Source organism: Ranitomeya variabilis, chromosome 1, assembly GCF_051348905.1.
Source record: "Ranitomeya variabilis isolate aRanVar5 chromosome 1, aRanVar5.hap1, whole genome shotgun sequence".
Lineage (NCBI taxonomy): Eukaryota > Metazoa > Chordata > Amphibia > Anura > Dendrobatidae > Ranitomeya > Ranitomeya variabilis.
Genome location: NC_135232.1, coordinates 573,858,755 through 573,873,236, shown reverse-complemented (window position 1 = coordinate 573,873,236; position 14,482 = coordinate 573,858,755). Strand labels below are relative to the sequence as shown.

General features: G+C 46.5%; 1 protein-coding gene across 1 annotated transcript in view; it reads left to right on the top strand.

Annotated features, from left to right (window-relative positions):
- Positions 1 to 12,231, top strand: part of LOC143768763 (cholinesterase-like) — a 65,620-nt gene extending 53,389 nt beyond the window's left edge. Inside the window, exon 4 of the mRNA XM_077257413.1 lies at positions 11,950 to 12,231. Within this exon, the coding sequence (XP_077113528.1) occupies positions 11,950 to 12,053 (104 nt within the window). The 3' untranslated portion in view covers positions 12,054 to 12,231. The remainder of the gene's footprint in view (positions 1 to 11,949) is intronic.
- Positions 12,232 to 14,482: the final 2,251 nt, after the last annotated feature.

Genomic DNA, 14,482 nt, shown 5'->3' with positions numbered 1-14,482 from the left:
ATTGCCCTTTCAGCTTGTGTGCCAGTCTTGACTCCTGGGTGTGCCACCTCTCTCCCTTTCATTCAGTGGGCCATAGAAAGCCTATTTATTTTTTCCGTGATTTGTGTTCTAAATTCTACCTCAACACAAAAACACTACATCAATCAGTGGGAGAAAAATATTGGCCTCAGTCAGGGCTTGTGTGCCACTGCTGTGTGTGCTATCTCTCATTCAGTGGGCTATAGCAAGCCTATTTTTTTTTTTTTTTTTTAATATTATTTGGTTTCTAAAGTCTCCCTGAAAAAAAAAAAAAAACCTAAAAAAACAGTGGGAGAGTAATATTGCCCTTTCAGCTTGTGTGCCAGTCTTGACTCCTGGGTGTGCCACCTCTCTCCCTCTCATTCAGTGGGCCATAGAAAGCCTATTTATTTTTTTTTTTAAATATTATTGGGTTTCTAAAGTCTCCCTTAAAAAACAAAAAATACATAAAAAAACAGTGGGAGAGTAATATTGCCCTTTCAGCTTGTGTGCCAGTCTTGACTCCTGGGTGTGCCACCTCTCTCTCTCATTCAGTGGGCCATAGAAAGGCTATTTTTTTTTTGGTTTTTTTAATATTATTTGGTTTCTAAAGTCTCCCTGAAAAAAAAAAAAAAACATACAAAAAACAGTGGGAGAGTAATATTGCCCTTTCAGCTTGTGTGCCAGTCTTGACTCCTGGGTGTGCCACCTCTCTCCCTTTCATTCAGTGGGCCATAGAAAGCCTATTTATTTTATTTTTTAAATATTATTGGGTTTCTAAAGTCTCCCTTAAAAAACAAAAAATACATAAAAAAACAGTGGGAGAGTAATATTGCCCTTTCAGCTTGTGTGCCAGTCTTGACTCCTGGGTGTGCCACCTCTCTCTCTCATTCAGTGGGCCATAGAAAGGCTATTTTTTTTTTGGTTTTTTTAATATTATTTGGTTTCTAAAGTCTCCCTGAAAAAAAAAAAAAAACATACAAAAAACAGTGGGAGAGTAATATTGCCCTTTCAGCTTGTGTGCCAGTCTTGACTCCTGGGTGTGCCACCTCTCTCCCTTTCATTCAGTGGGCCATAGAAAGCCTATTTATTTATTTTTTTAAATATTATTGGGTTTCTAAAGTCTCCCTTAAAAAACAAAAAATACATAAAAAAACAGTGGGAGAGTAATATTGCCCTTTCAGCTTGTGTGCCAGTCTTGACTCCTGGGTGTGCCACCTCTCTCTCTCATTCAGTGGGCCATAGAAAGGCTATTTATTTTTTTGGTTTTTTTAATATTATTTGGTTTCTAAAGTCTCCCTGAAAAAAAAAAAAAAACATACAAAAAACAGTGGGAGAGTAATATTGCCCTTTCAGCTTGTGTGCCAGTCTTGACTCCTGGGTGTGCCACCTCTCTCTCTCATTCAGTGGGCCATAGAAAGGCTATTTATTTTTTTGGTTTTTTTAATATTATTTGGTTTCTAAAGTCTCCCTGAAAAAAAAAAAAACATAAAAAAACAGTGGGAGAGTAATATTGCCCTTTCAGCTTGTGTGCCAGTCTTGACTCCTGGGTGTGCCACCTCTCTCTCTCATTCAGTGGGCCATAGAAAGGCTATTTTTTTTTTGGTTTTTTTAATATTATTTGGTTTCTAAAGTCTCCCTGAAAAAAAAAAAAAAAAATACAAAAAACAGTGGGAGAGTAATATTGCCCTTTCAGCTTGTGTGCCAGTCTTGACTCCTGGGTGTGCCACCTCTCTCATTCAGTGGGCCATAGAAAGCTTTTTTTTTTTTTTCCTTGATTTGTGTTCAAAAATCTACCTCAACACAAAAACACTACATCAATCAGTGGGAGAAAAATATTGGCCTCAGTCAGGGCTTGTGTGCCACTGCTGTGTGTGCTATCTCTCATTCAGTGGGCTATAGAAAGCCTATTTATTTATTTATTTTTTTTCTTATTATTTGGTTTCTAAAGTCTCCCTGAAAAAAAAAAAATACATAAATTAGGTGGGAGATTAATATTGACATTAGTGCTTGAGTGACAGTCCTGCGTGTGTGTCATCTCTGTGATTTTGTGCCACAGAAAACAGAGTGTGTAACATTGTGCCTGATTTTCCTTGTGGTCTCACCAACCTGTTAAGGGATATTGAAATCATACTGAAGTTATAGCTCACCGTGTAAGTTGTTTGACAGCAACAAATAAAGTTACTTTGGTTAAGATTTTAAAACAATGAGGAAGTCTGGTGCAAGAGGTCGTCGTGGGCGTTCATTGTCAGCTGGTAATGATGGTAGTGGTAGTGGAGCATCAGGTGGTCGTGGGGATAAAAATATTCCACCTAAGTCTGGAGCTGTGGAGCCAGTTTCGTCGTCAGGCTACACAAGGCCTCGAACGCTCTCTTTTCTGGGAGTAGGAAAACCGCTTTTAAAGGCGGAGCAGCAACAGCAAGTTTTGGCTTACATTGCAGACTCAGCCTCTAGCTCTTTTGCCTCCTCTTCCGAAACTGGTAAATGTAAAAGCAGCGCGTCGCTTGTGGATGTTCACGGTCAGGGACAAGTCGCTTCCTTGTCCTCCTCAGCAAAAACTACAACAAGAGAGAAGGATGCAGCAGGCGACACAACGGGTCACTCCATGGAGCTCTTTACACATACCGTCCCTGGCTTAGAAAGTGAAACATTTAACAGGCCATGCCCATTACAAGTATATTCTGACATGGAGTGCACTGATGCACAGCCACAGCCAGAGTACTATGCTGCTCCTTTGACTCAGACCACCACATTGCCCTCTCAGGGTACAGATCCACAATCAGACCCTGATGAGACTATGTTGCCCCGCCACGAACGCTATACCACCGACCGACACAGTGACACAGACGAAGTTGCACACGAGCTCGAAGAGGAGGTAATAGATGACCCAGTTATTGACCCCGATTGGCAGCCATTGGGGGAACAGGGTGCAGGCGGCAGTAGTTCAGAAGCGGAGGTGGAGGAGGGGCCGCAGCAGGCATCAACATCGCAACAGGTTCCATCTGCCGGGCCCGTATCTGGCCCAAAACGCGTGTCAAAGCCAAAACCTGTTGGAGCACAGCGTTGCCATCCGGTTAAAGCTCAGTCTGCAATCCCTGAAAAGGGATCCGAGTCTAGGAAGAGTGCAGTCTGGCATTTTTTTAAACAACATCCAACTGATCAGCGCAAAGTCATCTGTCAAAAATGTTCAACTAGCTTAAGCAGAGGTCAGAATCTGAAAAGTCTAAATACTAGTTGCATGCATAGACACTTAACCACCATGCATTTTCAAGCCTGGACTAACTACCAAACGTCCCTCAAGGTTGTAGCACCCTCGGCCAATGAAGCTAGTCAGCAACGCAACATCCCTTCCGTCACTGTAAGGCCACCATTTTCCGCACCACTGGCAGTATCTGTGCAGGTTTCTTTGCCAGCCAAAAGCAGTCAGGGTCAGGGAATCACCAGTTTTGTAGGAGGAAATATTGCATCTAGGGCACCGGCGGAAACAATACCGTCTCCAACCGTCTCTCAGTCTGCCATGTACACCGGCACACCCGAAAGTTCCACGATCTCCAGCTCTCCAGTCCAGCTCACCCTACATGAGACTCTGGTTAGAAAAAGGAAGTACTTATCCTCGCATCCGCGTACACAGGGTTTTAACGCCCACATAGCTAGACTAATCTCGTTAGAGATGATGCCCTACCGGTTAGTTGAAAGCGAAGCTTTCAAAGCCCTGATGGAGTACGCTGAACCACGATACGAGCTACCCAGTCGACACTTTTTTTCCAGAAAAGCCATCCCAGCCCTGCACCAGCATGTTAAACAGCGCATCGTCCATGCACTCAGGCAATCTGTGAGTACAAAGGTGCACCTGACTACAGATGCATGGACCAGTAGGCATGGCCAGGGACGTTATGTGTCCATCACGGCACACTGGGTGAATGTGGTGGATGCAGGGTCCACAGGCGACATCAATTTAGGGACAGTTGTGCCTAGCCCACGGTCTAGGAAACAGTTGGCTGTAGGCGTTCGCACCCCCTCCTCCTCCTCCTCCTCGTCCTCCTGCAGAAGCTACAGCTCTTCCACAGAACGCAGTCTGCCAACCACTCCATCGGCAGATGACACTGTTGCACACCAGTTGTCCCATTATGGGCCAGCTACTGCCAAGCGTCAGCAGGCTGTATTGGCTATGAAGTGCTTGGGCGACAACAGACACACCGCGGAAGTTCTGTCCGAGTTCTTGCAACAAGAAACGCAGTCGTGGCTGGGCACAGTAGATCTTGAGGCAGGCAAGGTAGTGAGTGATAACGGAAGGAATTTCATGGCTGCCATCTCCCTTTCCCAACTGAAACACATTCCTTGCCTGGCTCACACCTTCAACCTGGTGGTGCAGTGCTTATTGAAAACTTATCCTGGGTTCTCCGACCTGCTCCTCAAAGTGCGTGCACTTTGCTCACATATCCGACGTTCGCCTGTACACGCCAGCCGTATGCAGACCTATCAGCGGTCTTTGAACCTTCCCCAGCATCGCCTAATCATAGACGTTGCAACAAGGTGGAACTCAACACTGCACATGCTTCAGAGACTGTGCGAACAGAGGCGTGCTGTTATTTATTTGTGGGAGGATACACGGGCAGGCAGTAGGATGGCAGACATGGAGTTGTCAGGTGTGCAGTGGTCTAAGATACAAGACATGTGTCAAGTCCTTCAGTGTTTTGAGGAATGCACACGGCTGGTTAGTGCAGACAACGCCGTAATAAGCATGAGCATCCCCCTAATGCGTCTGCTGATGCAAAGTTTGACGCACATAAAGGAGCAGGCGTCTGCACCAGAGGAAGAGGAAAGCCTTGATGACAGTCAGCCATTGTCTGGTCAGGGCAGTGTACAGGACGAGGTAGCGGGCGAAGAGGAGGTGGAGGACGAGGAGGATGATGGGGATGAGTATATTTTTAATGCCGAACCTTTCCCGGGGGCACAGGAAATTGGTTGCGTGTCACGGCCGGGTTCTGGTTTTTTGAGGGACACAAGTGACGTAGATTTGCCTGCAACTGCCCCTCAACCAATCACAACCGGAGATTTGACAACTGGAACTTTGGCCCACATGGCGGATTATGCCTTACGTATCCTAAAAAGGGACACACGCATTACGAAAATGATGAACGATGACGATTACTGGTTGGCCTGCCTCCTTGATCCACGCTATAAAGGCAAATTGCAAAATATTATGCCACATGAGAACTTGGAACTAATATTAGCAACCAAACAATCAACTCTTGTTGACCGTTTGCTTCAGGCATTCCCAGCACACAGCGCACGAGATCGTTCTCACACGAGCTCCAGGGGGCAGCAGACTAGGAGTGTTAGGGGTGCACACATCAGAAGTGGCGTTGGACAGAGGGGTTTTCTGACCAGGTTGTGGAGTGATTTTGCTATGACCGCAGACAGGACAGGTACTGCTGCATCAATTGAAAGTGACAGGAGACAACATTTGTCCAGTATGGTTACTAACTATTTTTCATCCCTTATCGATGTTCTCCCTCAACCGTCATTCCCATTTGATTACTGGGCCTCCAAATTAGACACCTGGCCAGAATTGGCAGAATATGCATTGCAGGAGCTTGCTTGCCCGGCAGCAAGTGTCCTATCAGAAAGAGTATTCAGTGCTGCAGGTTCAATATTAACCGAAAAAAGGACTCGTCTGGCTACCCAAAATGTTGACGATCTAACATTCATTAAAATGAACCACAACTGGATTTCGAAATCTTTTGCCCCACCTTGCCCGGCCGACACCTAGCTTTCCTATGAAAAGCTCTTGCCTGTGAATTACTTTTCTAATGTCTAATTTGCTGCAGCTGATTGTACAGCATACGACATGTTTACACCTCCCTAAATGGCAAAACTCCCCACACGGGGCCGTGGTATCGCGACTTGGCGCAAGCACCCGTGAGACTGCTGTTTGTCTGAAGAGGTGGGTGTGCTCGCTTTTGGTTGACGGCATTGCTACTGGGTCCCTCATAGTACAATGTAGTGTCTCTGGCGGTGGTGGTGCGCACCCAACGTCAGACACACCGTTGTAACATGAGGGGCCCTGGGGCGGTCCCGCCGGCCTCAAGAGAGTTCCCCCCTACCCCAGCTCAAAATGTGCTCTACCACGTCCAAAATTATGTCGCACAGCTCCACCAATCTTTAGTCTATTCGCTGACATCATTCAATGTCTGGCACTGACAATACAAATTTGTAGACATCTATGATGCAACTTAAAGTAGTCTGTGTCTGTGTCCTATATTGGCACCATTAAATAGTTACTGCCAAATTACTATGTCAGAAACTCAGTAGATGAGCCCACCCCTGTACCTAAGTATGCCACCTTTTTTTTTGTTGTGGTTGTTTTGCGAGACATTAACATCTATTTATATTTTGGGAGTACTGGGACAGACACTCCTTGCACTACTCCTCCACTCACCACCAAGCTGCCTGTGTATCCATGTAACCGCTGTAAAGCTGCCATGAGCCTATTGTTTGTTATTTTAGGCCTTTGATAGCCTGTCTGCGGTCCCTACTTTAAATACTCCTCCACTGACCACCAAGCTGCCTGCCCGTGTATCCATGTAACCGCTGTAAAACTGCCATGAGCCTATTGTTTGTTATTTTAGGCCTTTGATAGCCTGTCTGCGGTCCCTACTTTAAATACTCCTCCACTCACCACCACCAAGCTGCCTGCCCGTGTATCCATGTAACCGCTGTAAAACTGCCATGAGCCTATTGTTTGTTATGTTAGGCCTTTGATAGCCTGTCTGCGGTCCCTACTTTAAATACTCCTCCACTGACCACCAAGCTGCCTGCCCGTGTATCCATGTAACCGCTGTAAAACTGCCATGAGCCTATTGTTTGTTATTTTAGGCCTTTGATAGCCTGTCTGCGGTCCCTACTTTAAATACTCCTCCACTCACCACCACCAAGCTGCCTGCCCGTGTATCCATGTAACCGCTGTAAAACTGCCATGAGCCTATTGTTTGTTATTTTAGGCCTTTGATAGCCTGTCTGCGGTCCCTACTTTAAATACTCCTCCACTCACCACCACCAAGTTGCCTGCCCGTGTATCCATGTAACCGCTGTAAAACTGCCATGAGCCTATTGTTTGTTATGTTAGGCCTTTGATAGCCTGTCTGCGGTCCCTATTTTAAATACTCCTCCACTGACCACCAAGCTGCCTGCCCGTGTATCCATGTAACCGCTGTAAAACTGCCATGAGCCTATTGTTTGTTATTTTAGGCCTTTGATAGCCTGTCTGCGGTCCCTACTTTAAATACTCCTCCACTCACCACCACCAAGCTGCCTGCCCGTGTATCCATGTAACCGCTGTAAAACTGCCATGAGCCTATTGTTTGTTATGTTAGGCCTTTGATAGCCTGTCTGCGGTCCCTACTTTAAATACTCCTCCACTGACCACCAAGCTGCCTGCCCGTGTATCCATGTAACCGCTGTAAAACTGCCATGAGCCTATTGTTTGTTATTTTAGGCCTTTGATAGCCTGTCTGCGGTCCCTACTTTAAATACTCCTCCACTCACCACCACCAAGCTGCCTGCCCGTGTATCCATGTAACCGCTGTAAAACTGCCATGAGCCTATTGTTTGTTATGTTAGGCCTTTGATAGCCTGTCTGCGGTCCCTACTTTAAATACTCCTCCACTGACCACCAAGCTGCCTGCCCGTGTATCCATGTAACCACTGTAAAACTGCCATGAGCCTATTGTTTGTTATTTTAGGCCTTTGATAGCCTGTCTGCGGTCCCTACTTTAAATACTCCTCCACTCATCACCACCAAGCTGCCTGCCCGTGTATCCATGTAACCGCTGTAAAACTGCCATGAGCCTATTGTTTGTTATTTTAGGCCTTTGATAGCCTGTCTGCGGTCCCTACTTTAAATACTCCTCCACTCACCACCACCAAGTTGCCTGCCCGTGTATCCATGTAACCGCTGTAAAACTGCCATGAGCCTATTGTTTGTTATGTTAGGCCTTTGATAGCCTGTCTGCGGTCCCTACTTTAAATACTCCTCCACTCACCACCAAGCTGCCTGCCCGTGTATCCATGTAACCGCTGTAAAACTGCCATAAGCCTATTGTTTGTTATTTTAGGCCTTTGATAGCCTGTCTGCGGTCCCTACTTTAAATACTCCTCCACTGACCACCAAGCTGCCTGCCCGTGTATCCATGTAACCGCTGTAAAACTGCCATAAGCCTATTGTTTGTTATTTTAGGCCTTTGATAGCCTGTCTGCGGTCCCTACTTTAAATACTCCTCCACTCACCACCACCAAGCTGCCTGCCCGTGTATCCATGTAACCGCTGTAAAACTGCCATGAGCCTATTGTTTGTTATTTTAGGCCTTTGATAGCCTGTCTGCGGTCCCTACTTTAAATACTCCTCCACTCACCACCACCAAGTTGCCTGCCCGTGTATCCATGTAACCGCTGTAAAACTGCCATGAGCCTATTGTTTGTTATGTTAGGCCTTTGATAGCCTGTCTGCGGTCCCTACTTTAAATACTCCTCCACTCACCACCAAGCTGCCTGCCCGTCTATCCATGTAACCGCTGTAAAACTGCAATGAGCCTATTGTTTGTTATTTTAGGCCTTTGATAGCCTGTCTGCGGCCCCTACTTGCAATACTCCTCCACTGACCACAATGCTGCCTGGAGTGCCTGCCTGTGTATCCATGTAACCGATGTAAAACTGCCATGACTGCCTACTGTTTGTTATTTTAGGCCTTTGATAGCCTGTCTGCAGCCCCTACTTGTAATACTCCTCCACTGACCACACCAATGCTGCCCGTGTACCCCTGGAACCTATTTAAAAGTTCATAGAGCCTAGTTATATATTTTATTTACTATTAATAAGGCCATGATGGACTACGCTGTACCACGCTACAAGCTAACCAGTCGACACTTCTTTTGCGAGAAAAGCCATCCCAACCCTCCACCAGCATGTAGAAGACCGCATTGTCCATGCACTCTGGCAATCTGTGAGTACAAAGGTGCACCTGACAACAGACGCATGGACCTGTAGGCATGGCCACGGAAGATTACGTGTCCATTACGGCGCAATGGGTTAATGTGGTGGATGCATGGTCCACAGGGGACAGCCTACTAAGTCTGTCTGCAGTCCCTAATTCAAATTGTCCTCCACTGTCTAAATTGGAGCTTCCACCTTCTGGCTTTCGGCCTATAGTATCAGAAATTAAACTGCATTTGGCCTTCAACTTTGGTTAGGGCCTACTAACGGCTTCTGCCCCTCCCTGGTGTTGCCCTCAACTAAATAAAGCTGAGCTTCAACCTTCTGCTCCAAATTACCATTTTGAAAAATGCAATAGGCTTTTCCGGCCTACTAAAGGTGTCTGTCTGTGTGCCCCTGCCTGGTGTTGTCCTCAACTAAATAAAGCTGAGCTTCAACCTTCCGGCTCTCATTAAGTGGTTTTAAAAAAAAAAATGGTGGTTAGGGCCTACTAACGGCTTCTGCCCCTCCCTGGTGTTGTCCTCAACTAAATAAAGCTGAGCTTCAACCTTCCGGCTCTCATTAAGTGGTTTAAAAAAAAAAAATGGTGGTTAGGGCCTACTAACGGCTTCTGCCCCTCCCTGGTGTTGTCCTCAACTAAATAAAGCTGAGTTTCAACCTTCCGGCTCTCATTAAGTGGTTTTAAAAAAAAAAATGGTGGTTAGGGCCTACTAACGGCTTCTGCCCCTCCCTGGTGTTGTCCTCAACTAAATAAAGCTGAGCTTCAACCTTCTGCTCCAAATTACCATTTTAAAAAATGCAATAGGCTTTTCCGGCCTACTAAAGGTGTCTACCCCTCCCTGGTGTTGTCCTCAACTGAACAAAGCTGAGCTTCCACATTCTGGCTTTCGCCCTATACTATCAGATATTAAACTGCATTTGGCCTACTAGTGTGGTTAGGCCCTTGAAACAGTGTCTGCTGCTCTTGGGTTTGCTACTCCACTGAACAAAGCAATGCCGCCTGTTTAGTCCTGTTACCAATTTTGAACTGCATGTAGCCTACTTTATTCTTTGGCCCTATATCTGTTTCCTCCTCATCCTGCCCATTGCCCAGCCACTGCTAAATGAGTCTGCTGGTACATTGACCTAGACCACTACATTCCCCTTGTACTCTACACAGCCAGAATCTGTCCCTGCTGAAAGTAAGGTTCCCCTTCCCGCATGTTATACCACCTTACACAGGGACAAAGAGGAAGGTGCAGATGAAAGTGCAGGTACCTTCATCAGGTGGGGGGGCATACTCGTTGGCGACGTCACTGGCACAGGGCCCCTCAGAGTACGCAAAAGTGTCGCTGCTGGTGGGAGGCGCCCCCGCCATGCAAACACACCGCCGTACTTTGAGGGGCCCTGTGCCAGTGGCAATGCGAACGAGTGGGCCCCCCCCTGCTTGCTCAGGATCACAGCACTTGCAACTTTTAAATACTTACCTTTCCCTGCAACACCGCCGTGACGTAGTCCGCATTTCCTGGGCCCACGAAAAACTTGAGCCAGCCCTACTCCCCCCACAACTTTCCCCCAATTCCCTATGCCCAACTATTATTATACAGTTAATTAAGATTGGCAAGCTTCAGAAACAAGAATGGATGTTTTTGGCATTAAAATGGGCACTGTAGGTGTTTTCCTGGCCTCCACTCACTGCCGACTATGCTTCCCCATTGACTTGCATTGGGTTTCGTGTTTCGGTCGATCCCCGACTTTTAGCGATAATCGGCCGACTGCACTCGACTCGACTCTGGACAAAATCGGGTTTCCCAAAACCCTACTCGATCTTAAAAAAATGAAAGTCGCTCAACCCTAGTGAGGACCTTATCAGAAGTCATAGACAGTAAGAGACTGCAAAACCATCGAGATTCGAGGAAAACTTTTATCTACATCTGGTGAAGGGAACTCTGGATTCGCTCCAAGCAGGCCGGACCCTGCCTGTCTTGTGATCTTGTGCCCTGGACTGCGGTTGCCTGAAGCCACAGTAAACCAAGTAAAGACATTGCACCCCTGTGTCCTCGTTCTTCATCGCACCATTCACCATCTTCACCTATACACCGGGAGCCCTGGGGACCTACTTCACCTGTGGAAAGTTATTCCATCTGGCTGCCATACCATCTCTCCCAGAGGACCCCTTTAAGCAGCGTCGGTCCCTACTGATTGAATACCACAGGTGGCGTCATGAACACAAACTTTAATCAATATCCCTTTTACATGGGCACCCAGGGCCATGGACCGGGTCACCGCCAGGTCACACGTCCCCTTAAGTACTGGACCCGGTACCGAGTTCCCCACGGCCCTGGCAACTCACTTCCAGGCTGTCCAGATCTCCATGAGCACCTGTCACTAGTGCCCCGAACTGCATCTGCCATTAAAAGTAAAAGAAACTACAGTTTTTGTGTCCTCAAATACTTTTCCCACATCCTCAGTCCTGCACCCCAACGTCCATGGTCCCTGATAGACTGTATTCGTAGCCCTTGGGCCTAGCTCCACCTGTGGGGAGCAGAACCATCTCAGCCAAAACACCATTGACCCCAGAGGTCACCTTAAGCAGCGTCGGCTACCCATTGCCGAACACCACAGGTGGTGTCACATGAAATCCCCTACAAACATTCCCTCATCACTTTTATTGTGCGCCCAGGGCCAGGGGCCGGGTCACTGCTGCCGTGAGCACCCCTTTAAGAATAATCTGACCCGGTTCCAAGTACCCCATGGCTCTAGCGGGCATTGCATTTGTCTCAATGAATTGGTCTCATACTTTTTAAAAGAAGAGCAGGAAAAAAAACAAAAGCGCAAAATTTAAAAATCGCTGTTCCAGCATAAACCAAAGCTTGAAATAAACAGCAGAGCAAGAAAGAGGATATTAACATTAATACAAATTTAAAAAAATGTATACTTAGTAATACTAAAAAAGCTACTAAATACTCTAATTTCTTTTAGGTAAAGGCTTTGATGGAAATTTATGGAGTTCTACTGTGACTGCTGAACAAGCGTGCCGAAGGAATGCACAATCAGAAGATTCTTGTCAATCAATTTTAAACTGAAGTTTTATTGTTCAGTACAATTGTGTAATTTCCAGATGGCAAATTTAATAAAACATAAAAAATCACTAAATTTAAGGCAGTGTTCACATGTTGTGGTTGTTTACTGTGATCATAGTAGAGCTGTAACAAATGTATAATTGCTGTCTATCAGACACCAACATTTATTAATTATCGACAGCTCAGGGTAAACTCTCTGTTTGGCTAGTCTATTTGCTGAGTTTTCAGCGGAGAAACTGAGCACCAAAAGCGTGACGTTGCAACAATATCGTTAACGATATCGTTATGTGTGACTCAGCCTTAAGTTTTTGAGGAGTTTTGAGGATTGAAGAAGGGAGATTTTCTGCTCAGTTTCTACTCCAAAAATCCCTTATAAAACAAAGGAAACAAAAACAAAGGCGTGCTTGGTGCCAGGATACCAATATGAAACAATAATCAAAGTGCCATGTGAATAAAGGTAATATTATCCCTGCAAACGTGATGCTGGACTATATATCATTACAAGAGGATAGTCGGAGTATCATAGAGGAACAAAACATGGAGAAAAAGAACTGACCATAAAGTCCAATCATAGTGCAGTGAAAAAAATCTATATATATAATTGTCTAAGGGTACTTCCGTCTGTCCTTCTGTCTGTCACCGTTATTCGTTCGCTGATTGGTCTCGGCAGCTGCCTGTCATGGCTGCCGCGACCAATCAGCGACGCGCACAGTCCAGAAAAAAATGGCCGCTTACTCCCCGCACTCACTGCCGGCGCCCGCATACACCGCTCACACAGGGTTAATGCCGGCGGTAACGGACCGCGTTATGCCGCGGGTAACGCACTCCGTTACCGCTGCTATTAACCCTGTGTGTCCCCAACTTTGTACTATTGACGCTGCCTATGCGGCATCAATAGTACAAAATGTAATGTTAAAGATAATAAATAAAAAAAAAAAACCTGCTATACTCACCCTCCGCCGCCTTTCTCGCTCCTCGCCACGCTCCCCGGACCGCTCCATTACAAGCGTCAGCTTGCGGTGCGGTCCCGTCCCAGGGCTGGTGTGCGGCAAGGACCTGCCGTGACGTCACGGTCATGTGACCACGACGTCTTCATAGGTCCTGCTCCCACCAGCCCTGGCACTTGCAATGGAACTCGGCTTCAGGAAAATGGCCGCCGCGATCTCGATCTGCGCACGCGCAGCATCCAGCGGCCATTTTCCTGAAGCCGACCACTACCATCTGCACAGGATCCCAGGAAGAGAAGAGGCAGGACGCAGAGGAGCAGCGACAAGAATGGTGAGTATGATACACTACAAGGGGCCCTCGGATCGTTAGGTGAGTATGTTTATTTTTTATTTTTTGGCCCTATACGTGCCTCGGTAATATACTACGTCACTGGGCAATATCCTACGTGGCTCTGCTGTATACTACAAGGCTGGGCAACATACTACGTGGCTGGGCAATATACTACAAGGCTGGGCAATATACTACAAAGCTGTGCAATATACTATGTGGTTCTGTGCAATATACTACGTAGCTGCGCAATATCCTACGTCGCTGTGCTGTATACTATGTAGCTGGGCAATATACTACATGGCAGGGCAATATACTACGTCGCTGGGCAATATACTATGTGACTGGGCAATATACTACGTAAATGGGCAATATAGTACGTGGACATGCATACTCTAGAATACCCGATGTGTTAGAATCGGGCCACCATCTAGTCAATAATATTTATTAATTACAATAGTATACATGTTTACAATAGGAAAAACAAACCAATGTACACAAAGAGTTCATTAAAAACAAGGCCGCACACCCAGATAAGAAAATGGCCATAAAGGATAAGATGTAGTCCAGCCAATTGCAAAGTGGCGGTAACGATGTAATTGCTGCCTGACACTGGCCACTAAATGTGAATTGTCATCCACCCATACTCCCATGTCTGTAAGCTTAGGGACAGTATAGGACCATAGGGGGATTAGAATAGAGGGGGCACATTAGAGTTAGAGAATAGAATAGATAAGAGCATTAAGCTGGAGTTACACTAAATGACTTACCAACGATCACGACCAGCGATACGACCTGGCCGTGATCGTTGGTAAGTCGTTGTGTGGTCACTGGGGAGCTGTCACACAGACAGCTCTCTCCAGCGACCAACGATTAGGGGAATGCAGCACCCGGGTAACCAGGGTAAACATCGGGTTACTAAGTGCAGGGCCGTGCTTAGTAACCCGATATTTACCCTGGTTACCATTGTAAAAGTTAAAAAAAAAAAAAAACACTACATACTCACATTCTGATGTCTGTCACGTCCCCCGCCGGCGTCCACAGGGTTAAAACTGCTTTCGGCAGAAGCGCTGCTATAATGCACTGTAAGAGTCATGTCGGCCTGGTAGTCGGGGGCAGGTATATCTCGCCCAGGTATTTGTCCTATGTGAATTAGG